At 49.8% G+C, this 18,337-nt stretch overlaps 1 protein-coding gene across 1 annotated transcript in view; it reads right to left on the bottom strand.

Moving 5' to 3' along the window:
• Positions 1-270: 270 nt before the first annotated feature.
• Positions 271-18,337, bottom strand: part of LOC308273938 (phospholipase B1, membrane-associated-like) — a gene marked incomplete at both ends in the record, with an annotated part of 181,166 nt that continues 163,099 nt past the window's right edge. Inside the window, 4 exons of the mRNA XM_080711345.1 lie at positions 271-366; positions 2,681-2,875; positions 3,055-3,147; positions 15,070-15,146. Coding sequence (XP_080567471.1) covers positions 271-366; positions 2,681-2,875; positions 3,055-3,147; positions 15,070-15,146 — 461 coding nt within the window. The remainder of the gene's footprint in view (positions 367-2,680; positions 2,876-3,054; positions 3,148-15,069; positions 15,147-18,337) is intronic.

Raw genomic sequence — 18,337 nt, 5'->3', positions numbered from 1 at the left:
GTCCTCAACCGGCCCTCCAACGTCCTCAACTAGGCCAGCCTCTGTTCCAGGCCGCAGGTCCTTCCCCTGCCTCACACCCATGTTATAGTTCTCTTTGGCTGGGGCTGGATTCACTCAGCTATGAGATGTTCTCAAGATTCAGGTTCAACACAGGCCACTCTCTGGGGCCTTTCTTGCCTGGCACACAGCCCGTGACCCCCTCTGTGCTCCACCCCCCCACCCAGTCCCTACTTCTGCGGGTGCACCGGTGGGCCACGCTGCACAGGCTGTTTATGGGAGACTGCCACTGGGGGAGGTCTCCGTGAGGGCAGCCCGTCTCTCCAACACATCCCTGATGGCCAGCACAGTGCTGACACCAAGAGCGATCTGTAGGTGAGCAAGTGAGCCAATGAAGGAGAGAAGAGAGGGAGGAAGGAAAGAAGGAAGGGAGGGAGGGAGGAAGGGCTGTATGTTGAAAATAAGCAAGTGTGAGTCTCAATGTCCTAGAGGGCCAGGAGGATGAGGCCCGCATAACGTCTGCCACCAAGCTGCAGTGCCTTTTCGTCTACTCCAGGCTCCGACCTTGCCCATCCAAGGTGCAGCAAGCTGGCTTCTGGGGGCTTGACACAGATGTCTGGGTAGAAAAGAACGCAAAGCCAGCCGTCTGGGCCCAGTTGCACTGGACCCCTCCACTGGGCCTCTTTTGCTCTGAACCACAGGGGCCTGACCCCTTAGGCTCCATGGAGATGTGCTGGCTGGGTTTGGCCAACAGGAGGGGCTGGGGTGATGCCGGAGGGTGGATGGAGGGTGAGGCTGGGGCGTTTCCCTCTGTCTCTTGCTGTGGTGGCATTCCTGGTGATGGCCATCTCCTTCTGTGTCTCTGAAAGGATCCAGAGCTTTGGGCTTAGGTTATGTGACCTTTCGCTTGTGGCCCCTCAGCTCTCGGGGATGGAGGTTGCTTCCGGCTTCTCTGGGTTGCCACCTCACCCCCTGGTCCATTTCCCAACTCCTCTGTGACCTGTGTTACCAACTCCCTGCTTCAGATCCCCCCACTGTAAAGATTTAGAGAGGTTTCTGTTTTCCTGGTTGGACCCTGACTAATATACCAGTTTAATTTCGAGACCTCCTTAGGGCTGAAGTTGCTGATATTTACTTTGGGAGAGATGGTATGTTTCTTTTTGTCTTTTTCTAGTTCATTATGTGGTGAGGTTGTGTGAGGTATATGTCTTAAACCACATGGGGACTGCTGGGGACATTTGTTTGGTGTGCCAGGCCACATGGTTGTTGGTTTGAGGTTTGGGCCCTGAGGGCCCACTGTGCAAGTTTTGAATAAGGGAAGTGCCCTTAGGGCTTCAGTGACTCTAGGGACTCCCCTCCCTTTAGCCCCCACCCCCACCCTAAGAAGGTGGGGCTTCGAGCCTTAGTCCCTGGCTACTTGTTGAGAAGTAGCAACAAAAAAAAAAAAGCAAAAAAAAAAAAAATTACATCATTTTCAAGACGATGGAAGGACCTGGGAAACATGTTGTGAGATGAGCCGATCACAGAAAATGAAGGGTCTTATGTGTTCTCGAATATGTGCAAGCTAGGGAGTAACTGGGATACCAGAGGGACTCCAGGTAATGAAGGAGAAGCCTCGGTGGAGCCAGGGCAGAAGGGTAAGGGAGGCGGAAAACTGAGGTTCATTAATGGAAATACTACCATCGACTATGTGTACACATGTGAATATACCAGTGTTATCCTGGGGACTTGGTATTGGGAGGCTGGAAATGGGGAGCCCAGGGGAGCACCAAGTATTGTGTGCATGTTATTGCCCACATGATTTAAATTATGATGTGAAGCTGGGGGTGGTGGCGCACGCTTATAATCCCCGCACTTGGGAGGCGGAGACAGGAGGATCGCGCTGGTTCAAAGCCAGCCTCGCTGGCTTAAGAGACCCTGTTTCCAAGTAAAAATATAAAGTAGATCTGGGAGTGTAGCTCGGAGGTAGAAAGGTTTCCAGGAACCCCAGTACCACACACACACAAAATTATTATGTGAGACTATAATGTTCCAATAAAGGCATAAAAATAATAAACATAAATTTTATAAAAGAAGAAAAAGTTCATGGAAGCAAGGAGCTGGGAAAAGAACATTTAAAAGGCACAAAGAAGAAAGGAGGGGAAAGGAGAAAATTGAGGAGGCGAGAGAATGGGACAGGTGTTAAGCACTGTTTGTAGGTAGAAGGCTCAATCAATATCAGTTGAGTGAATGAAAGAATAAAGGCATTAGGAGGGACAGGGGAGTGTGTGGATAGCACTGGCAACCATTGAGGGAATTTTGTCTCCACTCCCACAACTGTCACCTTGCGAAGCACAGCCTTATGACTCCTTCCTGACCTCCTGGCCTTTTGCCCACAGCTGCAGGGGACTTAACTAAAATTGCCATCTCAGCTGCTTGAGCCAAATGTCTTGACTTAAATTCTCTGTTTCATTTTCTACTATACACTTTCAGATCTGGACTCCTCCCCTCAGTCCCCCGGCCTGGAACGTGTGTGGTAGGGAGGGATAGTTCCCCTAAGGGGCACAGACCTCACCCTCAGCCCTCTCCCTCAACCCTTCGATCTTTCTCCCCTTAAGGCTTGGAATCCTTCCCTGATTTGAGATGGGGTTGGGGAATGGGAAGTTGGGTCAATACATGCAGACCAACCCTTGACTCCACCCACCCTCTTCTCCCATAAATTCCTTCGGGCTCTTGCTGGGGTCCGGACAGTGGCAGCCACTCCAGCAGCTTGCAGGTCACTCACAGCTGTTGCCATTCTGGGCTCCGGAGGGAAAGAATGGACTCGCAGCACACCAAGTGGCCAGCCCCCGGGTGCTTTGTTCACGCTCAGACAGCTGTGGAGCTGCATGTGCAGGGCCTGGCTGCGTGCAAGTGTGCAAGTGTGCAGGTGGGGAGACTGTGCAGGTTAAACTGTGCTTTCCCCAGCCCTAGCCAGGCAGTCCCGACTGCACTGGGAGCCTGGCCAGGACTGGGGGATCCTCTGCTGACTTTGCTGGGAGAGCTGGAGGACACCTATCTCAACCTCATTGCTCGTACCCAATCCAGTGAACATTTGCAAGTACAGGCGGTGGGGCTCAGCAGTTGTACTTTGTACAGAGAGGGTGTGAGCCCCTGCTCTTGACTTGACACCTATGCGGACGTGGGCAAATCACTCAGTCGCTCATTTCCTCATCTGCAAAATGAAATGATAAATATTTGCCTTGGATCCAAGTGTTTTTGCTCCTTATATAAAGGTTTCACGAAAGGGTGCTATTATTGACTTGACTGACAGTAGGGAGTACTTTATCTCTAAATTACACTTCTAGCCCTTTTTATTTTTTATTTTGAAACAGGGTCTCACTAAGTTACCAGACACTGGCCTCGAACCTCTGATCGTCCTGTTTCAGCCTCCCAGGTACTGGAATTACAGGTGTGTGCCATCATGCCCAACTTAAAGGGCATTATTGTTATTACTATTTATTTATTATTTTAGACTCTTGGGATTAATCTCTGTGCTTGGCCTCAAGGCTAAGAATATGAAGATACAAGTAAGATCTTGTCAGTGGTAGGGAGCTGACAGTTTTGAGCAGGGATGGGGAAACTACTGCCTGAAGGTCAATTCTGCCCAGTGCTTGTTTTGTAAATAAAGTTTTATTGGAACACAGCCTTCCCCATTCATTTACATATTGTCTATGGCTGCTTTTCTGTTATAATCATGAGATTAAGTAGTGCCCACAGAGGTCATAGGACCCATTAAGCCTAAGATACTTATTATTTCAACTTTTATATAGAAAGTTGTTTGGCCTCTGCTCTAGAAGGAAAGCTAGCTGTGTCATTGGAATGGAGCCATTTGTAGGAGAGATGGAGATCATCTCAAATGGTGGTCCAGAAGGGGAGAGAAGTAATCCTGATCTGAATGAGCATCAGGAATTTTCAGCCAGGTGAGAAGGCTCAGAAGAAAATTGCCCCCAGAGCTTAGGAGTAGTGGAGAGAGAAATGGACATGTCCAGTTGACAATGGGATTTTTGTTTTTTGATACTGGGGATTGAACCCAGGGTTATTGTTCCTCTGAGCTACAAACCCAGCCCTAGTTTATTTTGAAACAGGGTCTCACTAAGTTGCTGAGGCTGACCTCAAGCCTGTGATCCTCCTGTCTCAGCCTCCCAAGTACTGGGATTACAGGTGTGAGCTACCACCTTGGACTGGACGATGGGATTTTTAAAAAGATGTAATGCATATGAAGATGGAAGATACTAGAGGTTCAGTGGCTAAACTACAGTCTGCAACTTTGCAGTCAGAACTTGAGCCTCACTCGGTGCCGTGCGGGCTTTATGGCTTCATTTTGACACATCATTTCATACGATACAAAACACATGATGTACTTCCTCACATCCATGCCGAGAAATAGGTACTGGCAGACTCATTTCACGGATGAGATCAAATGTCACTCGGGCAAGGAGGGCATCTTGGGGATCTTAGGATCCAGAGAAGGGCCCTGTGACTGTGGCAGAGGTACAGAGCCCATGTAGTTCTGACCTCTGTCAGGGGAATATGTCCTGGTGACCTGGTGTGTGACATCAGTGACAAGCCTACAGAGTCAGGGAACCTCAGACCTCCATACTCGGAGGGTTTTTAAAAAAAAATCCAGTGTATCTATAGCGAAGGTCTGTTGTGTTTGTCCACAGAACCGGATGCTATGGGAAAAACCCAGAGAAAGAGGATAAGACCACCCTGGGCCTCCTGGGGCTGTGAGTTTAGTTGGGGACAGAATCCTCCAAGCCCCACCACGGCATGAGATGCTGTACGCCAAGTCACTCATGTGTGACGTAGAGCGTATACCAGAGGTAGAAAAAGACCCTGGGTTCCACCCCCAGTACCACACACACACACACACACACGCACACATGCACGCACGCACACACGCCACAGGAGTTGGAGGATGAAACAGGAAGGTCCTGGAAGGGGAATGGGCTGGGGCCTGGTTCAGCTGATCCTATGCTGTGATGGATTGGAGGGATCATCTCCTCATGTTACAAAAGCCTCATAAAGCCACAGAACCGAAGAGCTGGAAGGGGTCCAAGTCCTTCCGACTGATGTACAGATGGGAAAACTGAGTTCTCAGGAAAGGACTGAGTTGCTTAGTAACTTACTACTGCTGATACCATTGAGCTCAAACCTGGCTTTCCCTTGGAATCCAGGGCTCTTTTGATAGCACTTTTTGTCCCTTCCCTTTGAATTAGCCGCCTAGGATTCAGTTTTCTCTTTCCAGCTCACCCTTCACCTATAGAGTGTTGGAAGAGATGGTAGCAGCAAGTTTATCCTCTGCAGGAGAGACACTTTCATGTGTGGGATTTCAGAGAGAGAGAGAGAGACTCCAACCTCAGGCAGTGACCAAGTTAACAGGATGGGAGAGGCCCAGCCTGGGTGGAGTGTGGCAAGTGATACCAGGTAGGTATAAAATGCAGTGGAGGCAGAGGAAGGAGAGGTCATTCCAGGAGATAGGTGGGGCAGACAGGAGGGGGTGGTTGTGGGCAGGTCAGGGAGGCCTCTATGAGAGAAAGAGCGTTTGAGGTTGACCTGGAAGAGTGGGCAGGATTTCAACAGAGGAACCAGGGCAAGGTGTTCCAGGTGATGGAAGCAGCATGGGTCTGGGGGTGAGGCTAGAGGGATCAACTGGAGTCAGATGGTGAAGGGCACTGGGTACTGGGCTGAGGAGTTTAAGTAAGAGTCTGGTAGTGGGAAGCAGACACTGAAAGTTAGGGCAAGGGCCATGACATGATTCAAAATGGCTTTCATAATCCTGAGAAGATGTCCTGCCTGGCGTGACAGAAGTAGAGAGTCCCAGGCCCTGGGAAGACCTGGAAGGCTGTTGTTATAGTCTAGTAATGGCCCAAGCAACTTATTTTCCTGATGGGGCCTCTGAACCTCCTTCCCAGCCTCCTTGCTGGGCTGACCCTCACGTCCTGTGCCAGCCAGGACTCCTGATAAGGTGGGCAGGGTTACACAGGCCAGCCGTGCACTGCAGATAAGCAGGATCCTCTCTCTGTGTGACCTCCTCCAGGGCCTCGCTGCTTGGGGAGGGCGAGAGGATCATGTAGCTCCATCTGCTCTTTTATTCCTGGCTGGGGCTCTTCTCTGAGACAAGGACAGTTTTTGGTGCTAGCAGTCTGGGGGCCTTCCCTCCTTTCAGATTAATTGCTTCTTGGTACTATTTGTTTCCTTTCTTTTTTAAGGGCCTCCTTGAAGGTAAGAAGGACCTCTGCTCCAACTTGAGCCATGTTTTGCACATAGGCAGGTGACACTTTTTAAAAAATATATGGTTTTATTAGTGGTTTGGAGTGATGGAAGATACACACACAGAGCACTTGGTGGGTATATGACACTCTGTCTACGTGCAAATCCAGCAAAGCAAACTCTCTCTTGCCACCCACAGTTCTCTAGTTCTGTCCACAGGTGTCAGGCAGATCCTCAGCCTTGGTTAGCCAGAGCTCCAGGGTCCCACTCAGGGAAGAGAAGAGACAATAACCAAATAGGAGAATTTCCTTAGCTGAGCATCGTGGCACACACTTATAATTCCAGTACTTGGGAGGCTGAGACAGGAGGATTGCAGGCTCGTAGTAACCTAGTGAGAGGTTTTTGATGTGCTCAAAACAAAAACATAAAAGGACTGGGGCTGTAGTTCAGAGGTAGAATGCCTCTGTGTTCAATCCACACATGCAAAAACACACACACACACACACACACACACACACACACTCCTTTGGCAGCCATGCTTTCCAAGGATAGGGGAGAAATTGTTCTTCCCTGTGATGTTTTGCAAGGGTTTGTAAAGAGTTAATGTAGTCCAGTCATCCCCCTCCCTTATATAAAGGCATTCTACCCAGAAGGAATGTGGGAGTCACGCTGAGCTCCAGGGTCAGGACTAAGGTCTGGACTGTGCAGACACTGGGAGTCACAAGACTCTGGGGCCCCTGAGTGCCATGTTCAGTGCCCAGCAGCCTGGCCTGTGCCTGTAGTGGAGGAGCCTATGTGAGTGCCGGCAGTGACCTGGCTCCCTAGTGGAGGAGACTTGAATGGTGATGGTCCTTACTGCAGCCACTGTGTGCAGAACACTGACTACAAATGGGCGGTCTGCAGAGAGCTCGCCACATGGTCCCTGGCATCCCCCCTTCTCCCAGGAGCCACGGGCTCTTGAGGACACGAGGCCCTGTCATCCACCACCAAGGCTGCTGCTCATGGAGGGCTGGCTATGTGCCAGGCTCCGGCAAGCGCTTCACTGTGCCGAATCCTCACAACTGCTTTTTGGGGTAGATGTGTTTGTCTCCAATTTTAGTTTAGAAAACAGAGGCTCTCAGAGCTTAAAGTAACTTGCTATGATTATGAGTTAGTAGCAGAGTCAGATTTGAACCCAGGCCGTGGATGCTACAGCTCTGAGCTGTTTGCGTATGTGGCTTTCCTGCCCAAGGCTGCCCAGGTACTCAGTCTCCATCTGCAAGGAGCACTGTTTGCTTCCTTTGGGGTCTCCTACCAGGGGATCAATGTCTTTTGAGGGCCCTGGGTTGTGACCATCCTCCACCACTGATGCCTGCGGCAGGGACCCTGTTTGTGCCCTCGGCCTAGTCACGTTCCCAGGAAGTTCTGACAAGAAGACATCTCCCTCTTCTTCTGCTCTGCCTTCTGTAGGACCGACTTTGTCATCTTATTTCCCTTTGGGGGAAAAACAGCCTGAGCTTTTTTAAAAATTTTATTTTATATACTTACCTGGTCCTGCACAGGAAAGAGAGATGGGGTTTTGCAGAATGCTTCCAGGAGAGAAAGGCTCTCTTTCCCTGAGGCACCTGGCAAACCCCACCGGCGACTCCCTGGTCCCGAGCTGGGTAGCGTGCACTCCTTGGGCTAAAGAGTTGGAAGTCCCCATGGTGGGTCTGTGTCCCCAGCCCCTCCTGTGGTCAGGCCGCTTAGCTCCACCTATTTCTGTGAAGTTTTAATTACAGAATAGAGCAAAGTCAAAACTGTAAGTTCTCTTGGCCTTGGCAAGCAATCTCTGGCCAGCTTGCTTCTCCTGACCCTCTGAGCCAAGCCTGAGGTGCAGTGGGGAGGCTGCTGGTGGTTTCACCAAGCTCGGGCTTCAGGACTTCAGGCATGGTGGGGTGGGAGAGTTCTCCAGTCCCTGAGTGACTCAAGCTGATCCTGCAGGCATGGACCCGGGAAAACAGCCCCAGGGCCACATCCTACAGCCTTTGTGCGCCTAGACCTGTGTGTACCTTTAATGTCTGTTGTTCTGGGCACATAGTAGGTACCAAGAATGAATAAATTTAATGGTACCAACTTTCATTTGAGGGTGAAGGCAACAACTCACTACCTCCTCTCAATTTCTTTCTCTGGCCCTGTGAGGGGTATGGCTTACTTGATAGAAAATTCAATGTGTGTGTGTGTGTGTGTGTGTGTGTGTGTGTGTGTGTGTGTGTGTGTTACTAGGGATTGAACCCAGGAGCATTCCATCTCTGAGTTACACTCCTAGCCCTGTTTTATTATTTCATTCAGAACAAGATCTCACTATGTTGCTGGGGGCCTCACTACGTTGTTGAGGCAGGCTTCAAACCTTTAATCTTTCTGTCTCAGCCTCCCAAGTACAAAACATACCCCACCATGCCTGGCTGAAATTCATCTTTTTCTCCCTTCTCTGTTGCTGCAAGACATCACTCATTTACTCTGTGAGCCTTACTAAATTCCCTCTCTTGGCTCTCCGTGTGTATGTGTGTGTGTGTGTGTGTGTGTGTGTGTGTGTGTGTGTGTGTGTGCAGATAATTATATAGTGTAAGTGACTGAAAAATACACACCATCTGGGTGTGGTGGAGCATGCTAGCAATCCCAGCATTTGGGAGGCTGAGACCGGAGGATCGCGGTTCAAGGACAGCCTTAGGTACTTAGTGATGCCCTTTGCAACTCAGTGAGACCATTTCAAAATAAAAAATAGGGCAGGAGGTGTAGCTTGGAGGTAAAATGCCCCTGGGTTCCAACCCCAGTCCCGCAAAACAAAAACAAAGACAAAAACAAAAACAAAAACAAAATGCACCATATATTTGTGTGGTGATTCAAATGGTGATTCAAAGGTTTCTTTCTCTTTTTTGTGATTCAAGGGTTTTTTTCTTTTCAAGTATTTTATTTCTTTGTGCCTATCTCACCAGGCAGCCAAGCCTTCTTGGATATGCTGCTCTGAGGAAATGGGCAAAGACAAAAAACTAAGACACCAGGGGGCAGAGAAGAGGGGTGGTCAGGGGTTGCTCCGCAGGGGCCAAGAGAGCTCCCACTTTTAGCTCCGCTCACCTCTGTGACGAATCTAAGGAGTGATTCCTTAGTCTACATGACAAACCTTTGAGATAAGTGACACAGTTAGGCGAGTCTCACCCCAGGCAGAGTCCTGGGCACAGACGCCCTGGGGGCGTGAGGACTTCCCGCATCTGCCCTTCATTTCCTGAGTGGGGTCAACAGACGTGCCATACGCTGGCTTTAGATGCAGAACCTAGAGTTCAACTTCATTCTCTTGAGTTGCCTGTTGAACCCCTCCACCTCAGCCCCCTCGTCTAGGATCAGCAGTCAGCCCCCCGCTCGGTGGGACTGCTCTGGACCCTGCCGGGTCAGGTGCACACGGCCCTCTGTCCAGCGCCTGGCACAGAGCAGGTGCTTCTAATGCCCTGTATATCCTTTTCTTCCCTTCTTGGCAGAGGTGGTTAGGAAAACTCCCCAATCAGCAGAATCTCTCAACCCATCTCAAAAGAGATGGCACACATGACATCTGTCCCCAGCTAGTGGCAAAGTTTACCAGGTGCAGCCACTTCAGGGATGTGCCGAGCCCTCCCCTTTCCCTGGGTCACAGAAAAGCAGGATCTTGTTTTGAGAAGCAACGTATTGTGTTCGGAAGATACTATCTACTGCATCAATATTGGATGAACCCCCAGGGGTGCAGGCTGCTTGGCTGGCGGACTTCTGGATGACCACATGCTGTCCTGGGCCTGGTGTGGCATGGTCCCATGTCCTCAGGGAAGGAGCAGGGTGTTGTCCTGCAGCGCAGATGCAGGGGAGGATCTGGCTCCAAAGTGGCCCATCTCTTTCTTCCTGCTTTCCTATTTGAGAGGAGGAAGAGACTTCTTTGCCTCTTCAGTGCCAGCGTCATCTCCTTCAGTCCTCAGAAGGCTCAGTGAAAGCAACTGTTGAACAAGCTGAGGCCTGGAGAATCCAGAGACTTGCTCAAGGTCAGAGAATAAGTCAGCGTCTCAAGAGAGCTCGTTCCCCGAGAAGTGGCATGTGAGTCAAGCAGACAGAAGAAACAGGGTCTTGGGAAGCAGCGCTTTCAGCACCTGGGGCTGAGCAGCTCTGGAGAATCGTAGGGGAACAGAGAAAGGGAAAATAGAGAAACTCTGTTCCCAAATGCCTGCCAGCCTGCCTCGGGCTTAGCACTCAAGAAGCTAGGGATGACATTCATCCTTCCTTCAACTATAAGGCCTCTGGGAAGAGAAGTCTATGAGCCCAGGACTGAGCATTTGTGGGCAGAATACCTAGGAGGGTGAGAACTCTAAGTTACAACCTGGCTCTAGGATATTGTGAATGCATATTTATCAAGACAAGATGGCAGTACATATTTAAGTTGGTTAGTTTGATCTATAACTTAAAAACATTAAACCTTTGTAGATAGGCTTCCATTTGTACTCTGGGCCCCACAGATGTTAGGGGGATCTATGTCGTGGTGACCTGACAGGCCCAAGAGGAGCCCTGATTAATAAGACAGAGAATCCCAAAGGGCGCAGTGGTGCACACCTGCAATTCCAGTACTTGGGTGGCTGAGGTAGGAAAATCATAGATTAGAGGCCAGAGCACGCAATTTAATGAGACCTCGTTTTGAAATCAAACAAAATAGGTCTGAGAGGTAGAACGCCACTGGGTTCAATCCCTAATACCATACACACACACACACACACAAAAAAAAAAAAAAAAAAAAAAAAAAACCAAAAAAAAAACAAAGCCAAAGAGAATCGCCCTTTGAGATGATTTCAAAAACATGGCCGAATGTTTCTCTATTTGTTTTCCCCACAAACACATAAAAAAGCACAGGCCATAGTATGAGAAACGCGCACGGGCGGTGTATGTATGAGGGCTGCGAGGACCAGCTGCTCTGCTGTTAGAACATCCATCCATTCTTGGAATAAGGCCACTCTGTGGCCTTCAAATCAGTTTTACATGTGAATTGAAGGATCCACTTAAAATGCTTTGAAGGGGTTCACTGCTGGGCTCCTGTCCAGAGCCTCTGAGGCCTAGAGTCTGCAGCATTTTATTCCAGGAAGGGTGTGTACTTCACAGGCAGTGTTGGGGTGAAGGGATGGAGGTCGTGCGGAAGGGTTAAGTCAGCGCCTCCTTGCCTCCAGGAGAGCCCTCTCTGAGCCCTGGAGCCTGTCTGGAAGCTGGGGGAGCTGCTGGGCCACAGGCCCCACCCTCTTGCTGTAAGGTGACCCTGCCCTTGCGGCTGAGCCTGCACTGCCAAGGTTTTAATAGGAAGCTACACCCGTGGGCTATTGTGCAGCCCTCCTTGGAGGCAAACCTCCTCCCCTTCCCACAGTGGGGCAGTTCCACCATCTCTATTTATTGTCTGGCCCAGAGTCCAGTTCCCAGAACTCCCTGGAGGCTTCTCAAGCCTCAAACAATAAGCCATCTCATACGGAGCGAAAGGAGGAGTGTGGGCGCCACCCAGGTCCATGTGGACACGACTCTGCCAGTGACCTTGAAATGGCCGTGACTGCCTGTTCATGTTTGATTGAAGCCACCCCATAGCACTCAGGGTTCTGATCATGTTGCCAAAAAGAGAAGGGGTGGGAATGTTCTTGCAGGTGCGTGGGGCTGAGGCTGAGGGCCCGGCTTAGAGGCCAGGGACAGTCCTGTGACTCGGCACGTAGCCTTCCACACTGTCTGACTCCCCTACAGCCCAAGCTGGAAGGTTGACCCACCCCATACCAAGAGTATGAGGTCAGGCAAGTTTGTATTTGTCAATCTACCAGCTGGGCGTGGTGGCACACGCCTGTAATCCCAGTACTTGGGAGGCTGAGACAGGAAGATCACAAGTTCACGGCCAGCCTCAGCTACTTAGTGAGGCTCTCTGAAACTTAGTGAGACTCTATTTCAAAATAAAGAATAAAAAATAATAGCTGGGCATGGTGGTGCACGCTTGTAATTTCAGCATTTGGGAGGCTGAGACAGGGTTAGGGTTAGGGTTAGGGCAGTTCAGAGACAGCCTCAGCTATTACCTAGTGAGGCCCTTTGCAACTCAGTGAGACTCTGTTTTCAAATAAAGAATAAGGGCTGGGAGTGTAGCTTGTAGGTACAATGCCCCTGGGTTCCATCCTCAGTACCGCAAAACAAAACAAAACAAAACAAAAAAGAAAAAAAAAACATATGGCTGGGAGTGTAGGTCAGGTTCAATCCCTGGGTTCAATTTTAAGTACTAAAAAAACAAAAACAAACCCAAAAAACTACTGTCCGTGCCATTTTCCTGATCCCAGATGGTCATCTCTGCCCTGACCTCTTATCTAGCATCCCTGGGCTGACACTGGGTGGTTCTTACCCCCCTGCCCTCCCTTCCTGTGCCCTTGAGGACTGGTTCACACACACACGAATGAGTACATGTACACACACGCGTGCGCGCGCGCACACACACACACACACACACACACACACACACACACTCTGTCTTGTTCCAGGTGGCATTTGTTCACTTCATTCCTGATAACTTGTTATCTGAGCTCCATCAGGGATGCGCTGGCGCATGGTGCAGGTCACCCATAAGAATGAGAGAAAGCCCTCTGGGCTGACATAGGTTTTGGTGGTGGGTCTGGGGTTGAATGGCGGCCCCTGCGTGCCCCTTGCCTGGATACTTCTTTGCTCTGAGCTGTCCAGGCACCAAATGTACTCCACAGGAGGGACTGTAGTACAGATCCGGACTGGGGAGAGGGCACGCTCGGGGCTGAATGAGGCCTTGAAGTTGCCCATGAGTCAGCTCTTGCCTGTGTCAGCCTATTGTTTGTATCTGAAAGCTGGGTCTACAGGCCAGATGCTCTTCACTGGCTTAGCAGGATTATTCGCTGTGAGCTCCTACAAAGAGCCACCCTGATGCCCGCGCTAAGGTCCGAATGTGATCGGTTCCCTATGAATCCCTCTGCTGGATGATGACGTGGCGGGGCTGAGGTGAGGCCTCCAGGAGCTGACCAGGTCTTTAGGGGGTCATTCTAAAGCAGGCTGATCTTCCCGTCCTGCCCCTTCTGCGCGGTCATTTCCCTTCCCTCTTTCACCACGGGGTCTTCCCTAGACATCGTGCAGTTGCCAGTGCCGTGCTCTTGATTGCCTGTTTTTTTTAGGACAGTGACAAAATTTAACTCCTTTTCCTTATAAATGACTCAGGTTCAGATATTCTGTTATAGCACTGGGAGACAGATTGACACCCAGTCTGTGTGGGCCTTTACAGCGCGCCATAGTTTTAGAAACATGACTTTTTGGGAGTCATTCCATCATGTTCAGCTGATCAAGGTTGACCTGCGACAACTTTGGGAAGTAGGCAAGGCAAGATGATCATACCCGTGTGTGTGTGTGTGTGTGTGTGTGTGTGTGTGTGTGTGTGTGAGTGTGTGTGTGCGCGCGCGCGCGTGCATGTGTGTGTGCGTGTGTGCGCGCACGTGTACATGCGTTCACACATGTGCACGTGCATACACATATGTGTGTTTTACTGGGGAATCAACCACTGAACTCAGGAGCATTCTACATCAGAGCTATCCCCCCACTCTTTTTATTTTTTGTTTGGAAACGGTCTCGCTATGCTGCTGAGCGTCTTGAGCTTGCTGAGCCTCTCCTCAAACCTGCGATCCTCCTTTCTCAGCCTCCCAAGTACATGGATTTCAGACAAGCTCTACCATGCCTGGCTTGATTATACCATTTCTTGATTATACCCATTTTATATATTAAAATACACACACACACACACACACACACACACATACACAGATTCAGAGAGATGAAGTGACATGCTCACACCCTGTTGGAACTGTCACCCTCTGGATTTATGGTTTTGATGATGGTGCCACACCACCTCTTCCAGACAGACTTACAAAGTTCAGCTTTAGCCGGGCGTGGTGGCACACGCTTGTAATCCCCGCGCTTGGGAGGCGGAGACAGGAGGATCGCGTAGGTTCAAAGCCAGCTGCTGCGCTGGCTTAAGAGACCCTGTTTCAAAAAAAAAAAAAAAAAAAGTTCAGCTTTAAACTTAATTTTAAGGAACATGCAAATTTAAAATTTTCAAAGAGTCCTTTATACTTCTGAAGTATAGACTGTTTGCCCCACACATCCTCTCGTGTCCCTCCACTTTGACTGCACTCTCCTGGCAGTATTATGCAGCTGTTTAGCACTTCGTGTTTTATTATTTTTAGGGGTGAGGATGGAGACTGAGCTCATTTATCCCTTTATTTTATTTTTTGTGGTACCGAGGATTGAACTCAGGGGCATTCTACCTTTGAGCTACACCCCCAGCCCTATTTTATTATTTATTTTGAAAAAGGATCGTACTAAGTAGCTGAGTCTGGATGCAAACCTACAATCCTTCTGTCTCTGCCTCCCAAGTACAGGATTATAAGCATACACCACCACACCAGGCTCATTTATTTATATATTTGTGGCACTGGGGATTGAACTCAGGGGCATTCTATCTCCAAGCTACACCCCAACCCTATTTTAAAATGTTCAATTCTAATACTAATTAAAATAATTAATTCTTTAATTCTAATTCTTTAATTTTTTAATTCTCTCAAGTTTGGCACAGTCTTACTACTTGCTGAGGCTGTCCTTGGATATGCAATCCTTCTGTCTCAGCCTCCCAGGGCCTGGGATTTCAGGTACGCACCACCATGCCCAGCTTTATATTTTATTTTGAAACAGGATCTCACTAGGTTGTTGATAGCCTCGCTGATGCTGAGGCTTGACTTAAACCTGTGATCCTCCAGTCTCAGACTCCCCAAGTATAGGGATTACAGGCATGCGCACCGTATCCAGCTGCTCCTCAGGTGTTAAGGTGGCTCTTCGTTTTGCCAGCAGCCTTAGAGGATGTCGGGGCAGGGATTCTGCCCATTAAGAGGAGCAAACAGCTCGCGTGCCTGGTCCGGAGCCCGCATCCGGGTCTCATCTTCCTGTCCAGAGACCGTTCAGCTTTGTTAGCTGCCTCTTCCCCAGAGAGCTGAGGAAGCAGAAGCAACTGCCTACAGGAAATATGCTCCTGCTTCCTCCGCAGACACAGAGTTCTAGGAGAGCCAGGCTCCATGGAAACAGACGCGGAGGGCGGCGCCGACTCCTCGGACCCCTCCGCTTCTCTTTAGAAGCTGCGAGCCGCTGCCTGTTCTCACCGTGGGGTCTTCAGAACCCACCAGAATAATTGGATTACAGAATGCTGGAAGGATATGCATCCTGCTCCAATAGAATGCCTTCAGTTGACCGACGAGGACGTAGTTTGAAGTCATAATGGGGACAGGTTAAATGATCTGCTCAGCCCTAGTCCTGGGTGGAGGGATCCTCTACCATCTCATGTGGAGGCTGCTGACTTGTTTCCTACCTACGCATACCCACAATCTGGAAATTAGGCCCCAGCAAGGTGAGCGGCTGTGCTGATGTCAGTCCTCTTCTACTCCCAAGGAGATCCAGGAAGTTACTTGGAATACAAGGTTGGCATCATGTGGGTCGCTGTAGCTTGAAGTCTGGGCTCCATTGGCTCCCCTGATTCTCTACAAACTGGCAGAAAAAAATCTCTGTTTCTACATTGACCTTGACTTGACCTCTATCTGCTGCAGATTCCCAGTTTTCTCTGGGAGCAGTTGCTTCCTCAACACATCTACTGAGCTCCTCTCCTCTCTTCTCCTCTCCTCTTTTCTCTCTCTCTCTCTCTCTTTTTTTTATACTGGAGATAGAACCCAGGGAGCATTCAACCTCTGAGTAATACCCCCAGCCTTTTTTTATTAATTTTTTTTGTTTGTGTGGTACTGGGGATGGAACCCAAGGGCATTGTACCTCCAAGCTACACCCCCAGCCCTATTTGTTTTTTAGTCTTTTTATTTTTGAAACAGGCTCACTGTTTCAAAACAGTTTCAAAACAGGGTTGCAACTCACTGAGTTGTGAAGTGCCTTGCTAAGTAGCTGAGGCTATCTGGGAACTGTGATGTTCTGGTCTCAGCCTCCCGCATGCTGGGATTACAAGTGTGAAACAGGGCCTCATTAAGTTGCTGATGTTGGCCTCAAACATGCGATCTTCTTATCACAGCCCCTCCAGTGCTGGGATTACAGGCACATGCCCCTGTGCCTAGCTCTGAGTGCTTATTTCTTACCAGGCCCTGTGCTAGGACAGGGCACACACAATAAGCAAAACAGACATAGTTCTAGATCTCAGCAGAAGCAGAAAGTTTGCCTAAAATGATTAATCCTAGAAAGAATTAATTCTGTGACGAACCCTGAGGATGCCCTCCAATCATTTTTTATAACGTGGTCTAAGTGTCCCCTTTCACCTGTTCTGGATCCTGAGCTGCCTTTCCCAGCCTCTATGTTTGGAAGCAATTCCCTGCTGGTTTTCTGATGTCTACCCTGGATTCCAAATCTTGATTAAGGGTGACCAGATGGGTGACCATACCTTGTGTTCTCCTGCCTGGCCCAAGCACCTGAATTTAGCACTGTGCCAGATACTGTGGATAATAGGATGAACTAGCCGGACATCACCTCTGCATTCAGAGAAGCATGCTGGCCCCCTGGTCTCCGCTTTCTAACCTGGACTAGGCACTGTTATCCCTGCTCACTGGAGCTGGGGAGCATTACTTGGCTCTCTTACTCAGATGCTAAGTCTTCAGGGCATCTCTGCTTTGATCTCTTAGTCTCTGCCCTTGACTTATTATTTATTTATTTATTTTGCGGTACAGGGGATGAAACCTAGCAGCATTCTACCTCCGAGCTATACCTCCAGCCCATCATTTTATTCTTTATTTTGAAACAGAGTCTCACTGATTTGCAGAGGGCCTCACTAAGTAGCTGAGGCTGACCCTGAACGTCGATCCTCCTGTCTCAGTCTCCCAAAGCTGGGATTACAAGTGTGCGCCACCATGCCCAGCTGTGCCCTTGACTTTGACATTTGGGTTCATTGGTCACGGCACATCTCCTTCCAGGTTGGACAGGCCCCTAATTGCAATCGCAGGCACGCCACTTCCTGCTGCTATGCCCACCAGCTTGGTCGACCTTCCAGGTCTATCTTTTCTTGGCCCACTGCATCTGAGGCCTAGGGGCTGACCCATCATCCTAACAGGCCTCCTGTAAATATTTACGAAGCTGAGTCAACTCAGCAGTGGTTCAGAAATTCCAGGAGCCTCTAGAAGAATCCAGAGGAGTTGGCTGCCGTCTAATGGAATGTTCCAAGTTGAAAACACCTTTCGTTCATGCTTGTGGTTTAGAAATTTAGAAAACAGTGGTAGATGTCTTGGTGGGTGAGTCGGTGTGGGAATGGAGGCAGCTCTCCACACTGGGCTTGCACACCCAGGGAAGGCTGGCAGGCTCGGCCGAGCCCCTCGTTCCTGGCCCGCACAACCCTCCACTGGGAAGTGCTGGAAACAGGTTCTGCCTGTTACTGGCTGCTGGAGAGAGCTTCTCACCTCCTCACCTCTGCACAGCAGGCTCTGCCCCCACGGGAAGCAGGAGCCCCACCTGCCACGGCAGCTCCTTGTTTTTCTTGACTGCCTCTTTGGGTTTTTTGCACAGGCTGTTCATTCTGGATTAGAAACCTCTTGTTGGATTTGAGAGCTCCCATCATACTCAGCAAGGTAGGTGCAGATAACTGGCGTGGGGCACCAGAGCTGAAGCCCAGTGAAGCTGGTGATCAGCCCCCAGCCGAGGGGCAGCCGGGGCCACGCCTGCCCTCTGCTTCTTGTAGCTGCCTGGTCACCAATGGGAGCACACTCGGGTTCTTGTTTACAGTGAGGTCAGACCTTCTCCTGAGTCATTTTTGCTTCTTGTTGATTTCTCCGCTGGGATTAGAAAATGATTTTGTCTTCTGAAAGAGTGAGAGTGCCTGAACCTTCACACCCGGATTAGCGGCCTGGAAGTTGACCCTCATGTCCCAGTATCCATGCCCTCACCCAGAGTCATGCAGCTGTCCCAACAAATGGGATGCAACAGAGGGATGGAATGTCACTGCAGAGATTAGGTTATAAAAAGACAGCGGCTCCTACTGTCTTGGGCATTTGCTCCTTTTCTCTCTCTCTCTCTCTCTCTCTCTCTCTCTCTCTCT

This window comes from Muscardinus avellanarius (genome assembly GCF_963383645.1).
Source record: "Muscardinus avellanarius genome assembly, chromosome: 15".
NCBI classification, from domain to species: Eukaryota; Metazoa; Chordata; class Mammalia; order Rodentia; family Gliridae; genus Muscardinus; species Muscardinus avellanarius.
The sequence above is the reverse complement of the archived record's forward strand: the minus strand, read 5'-3'. Positions and strand labels throughout refer to the sequence as shown.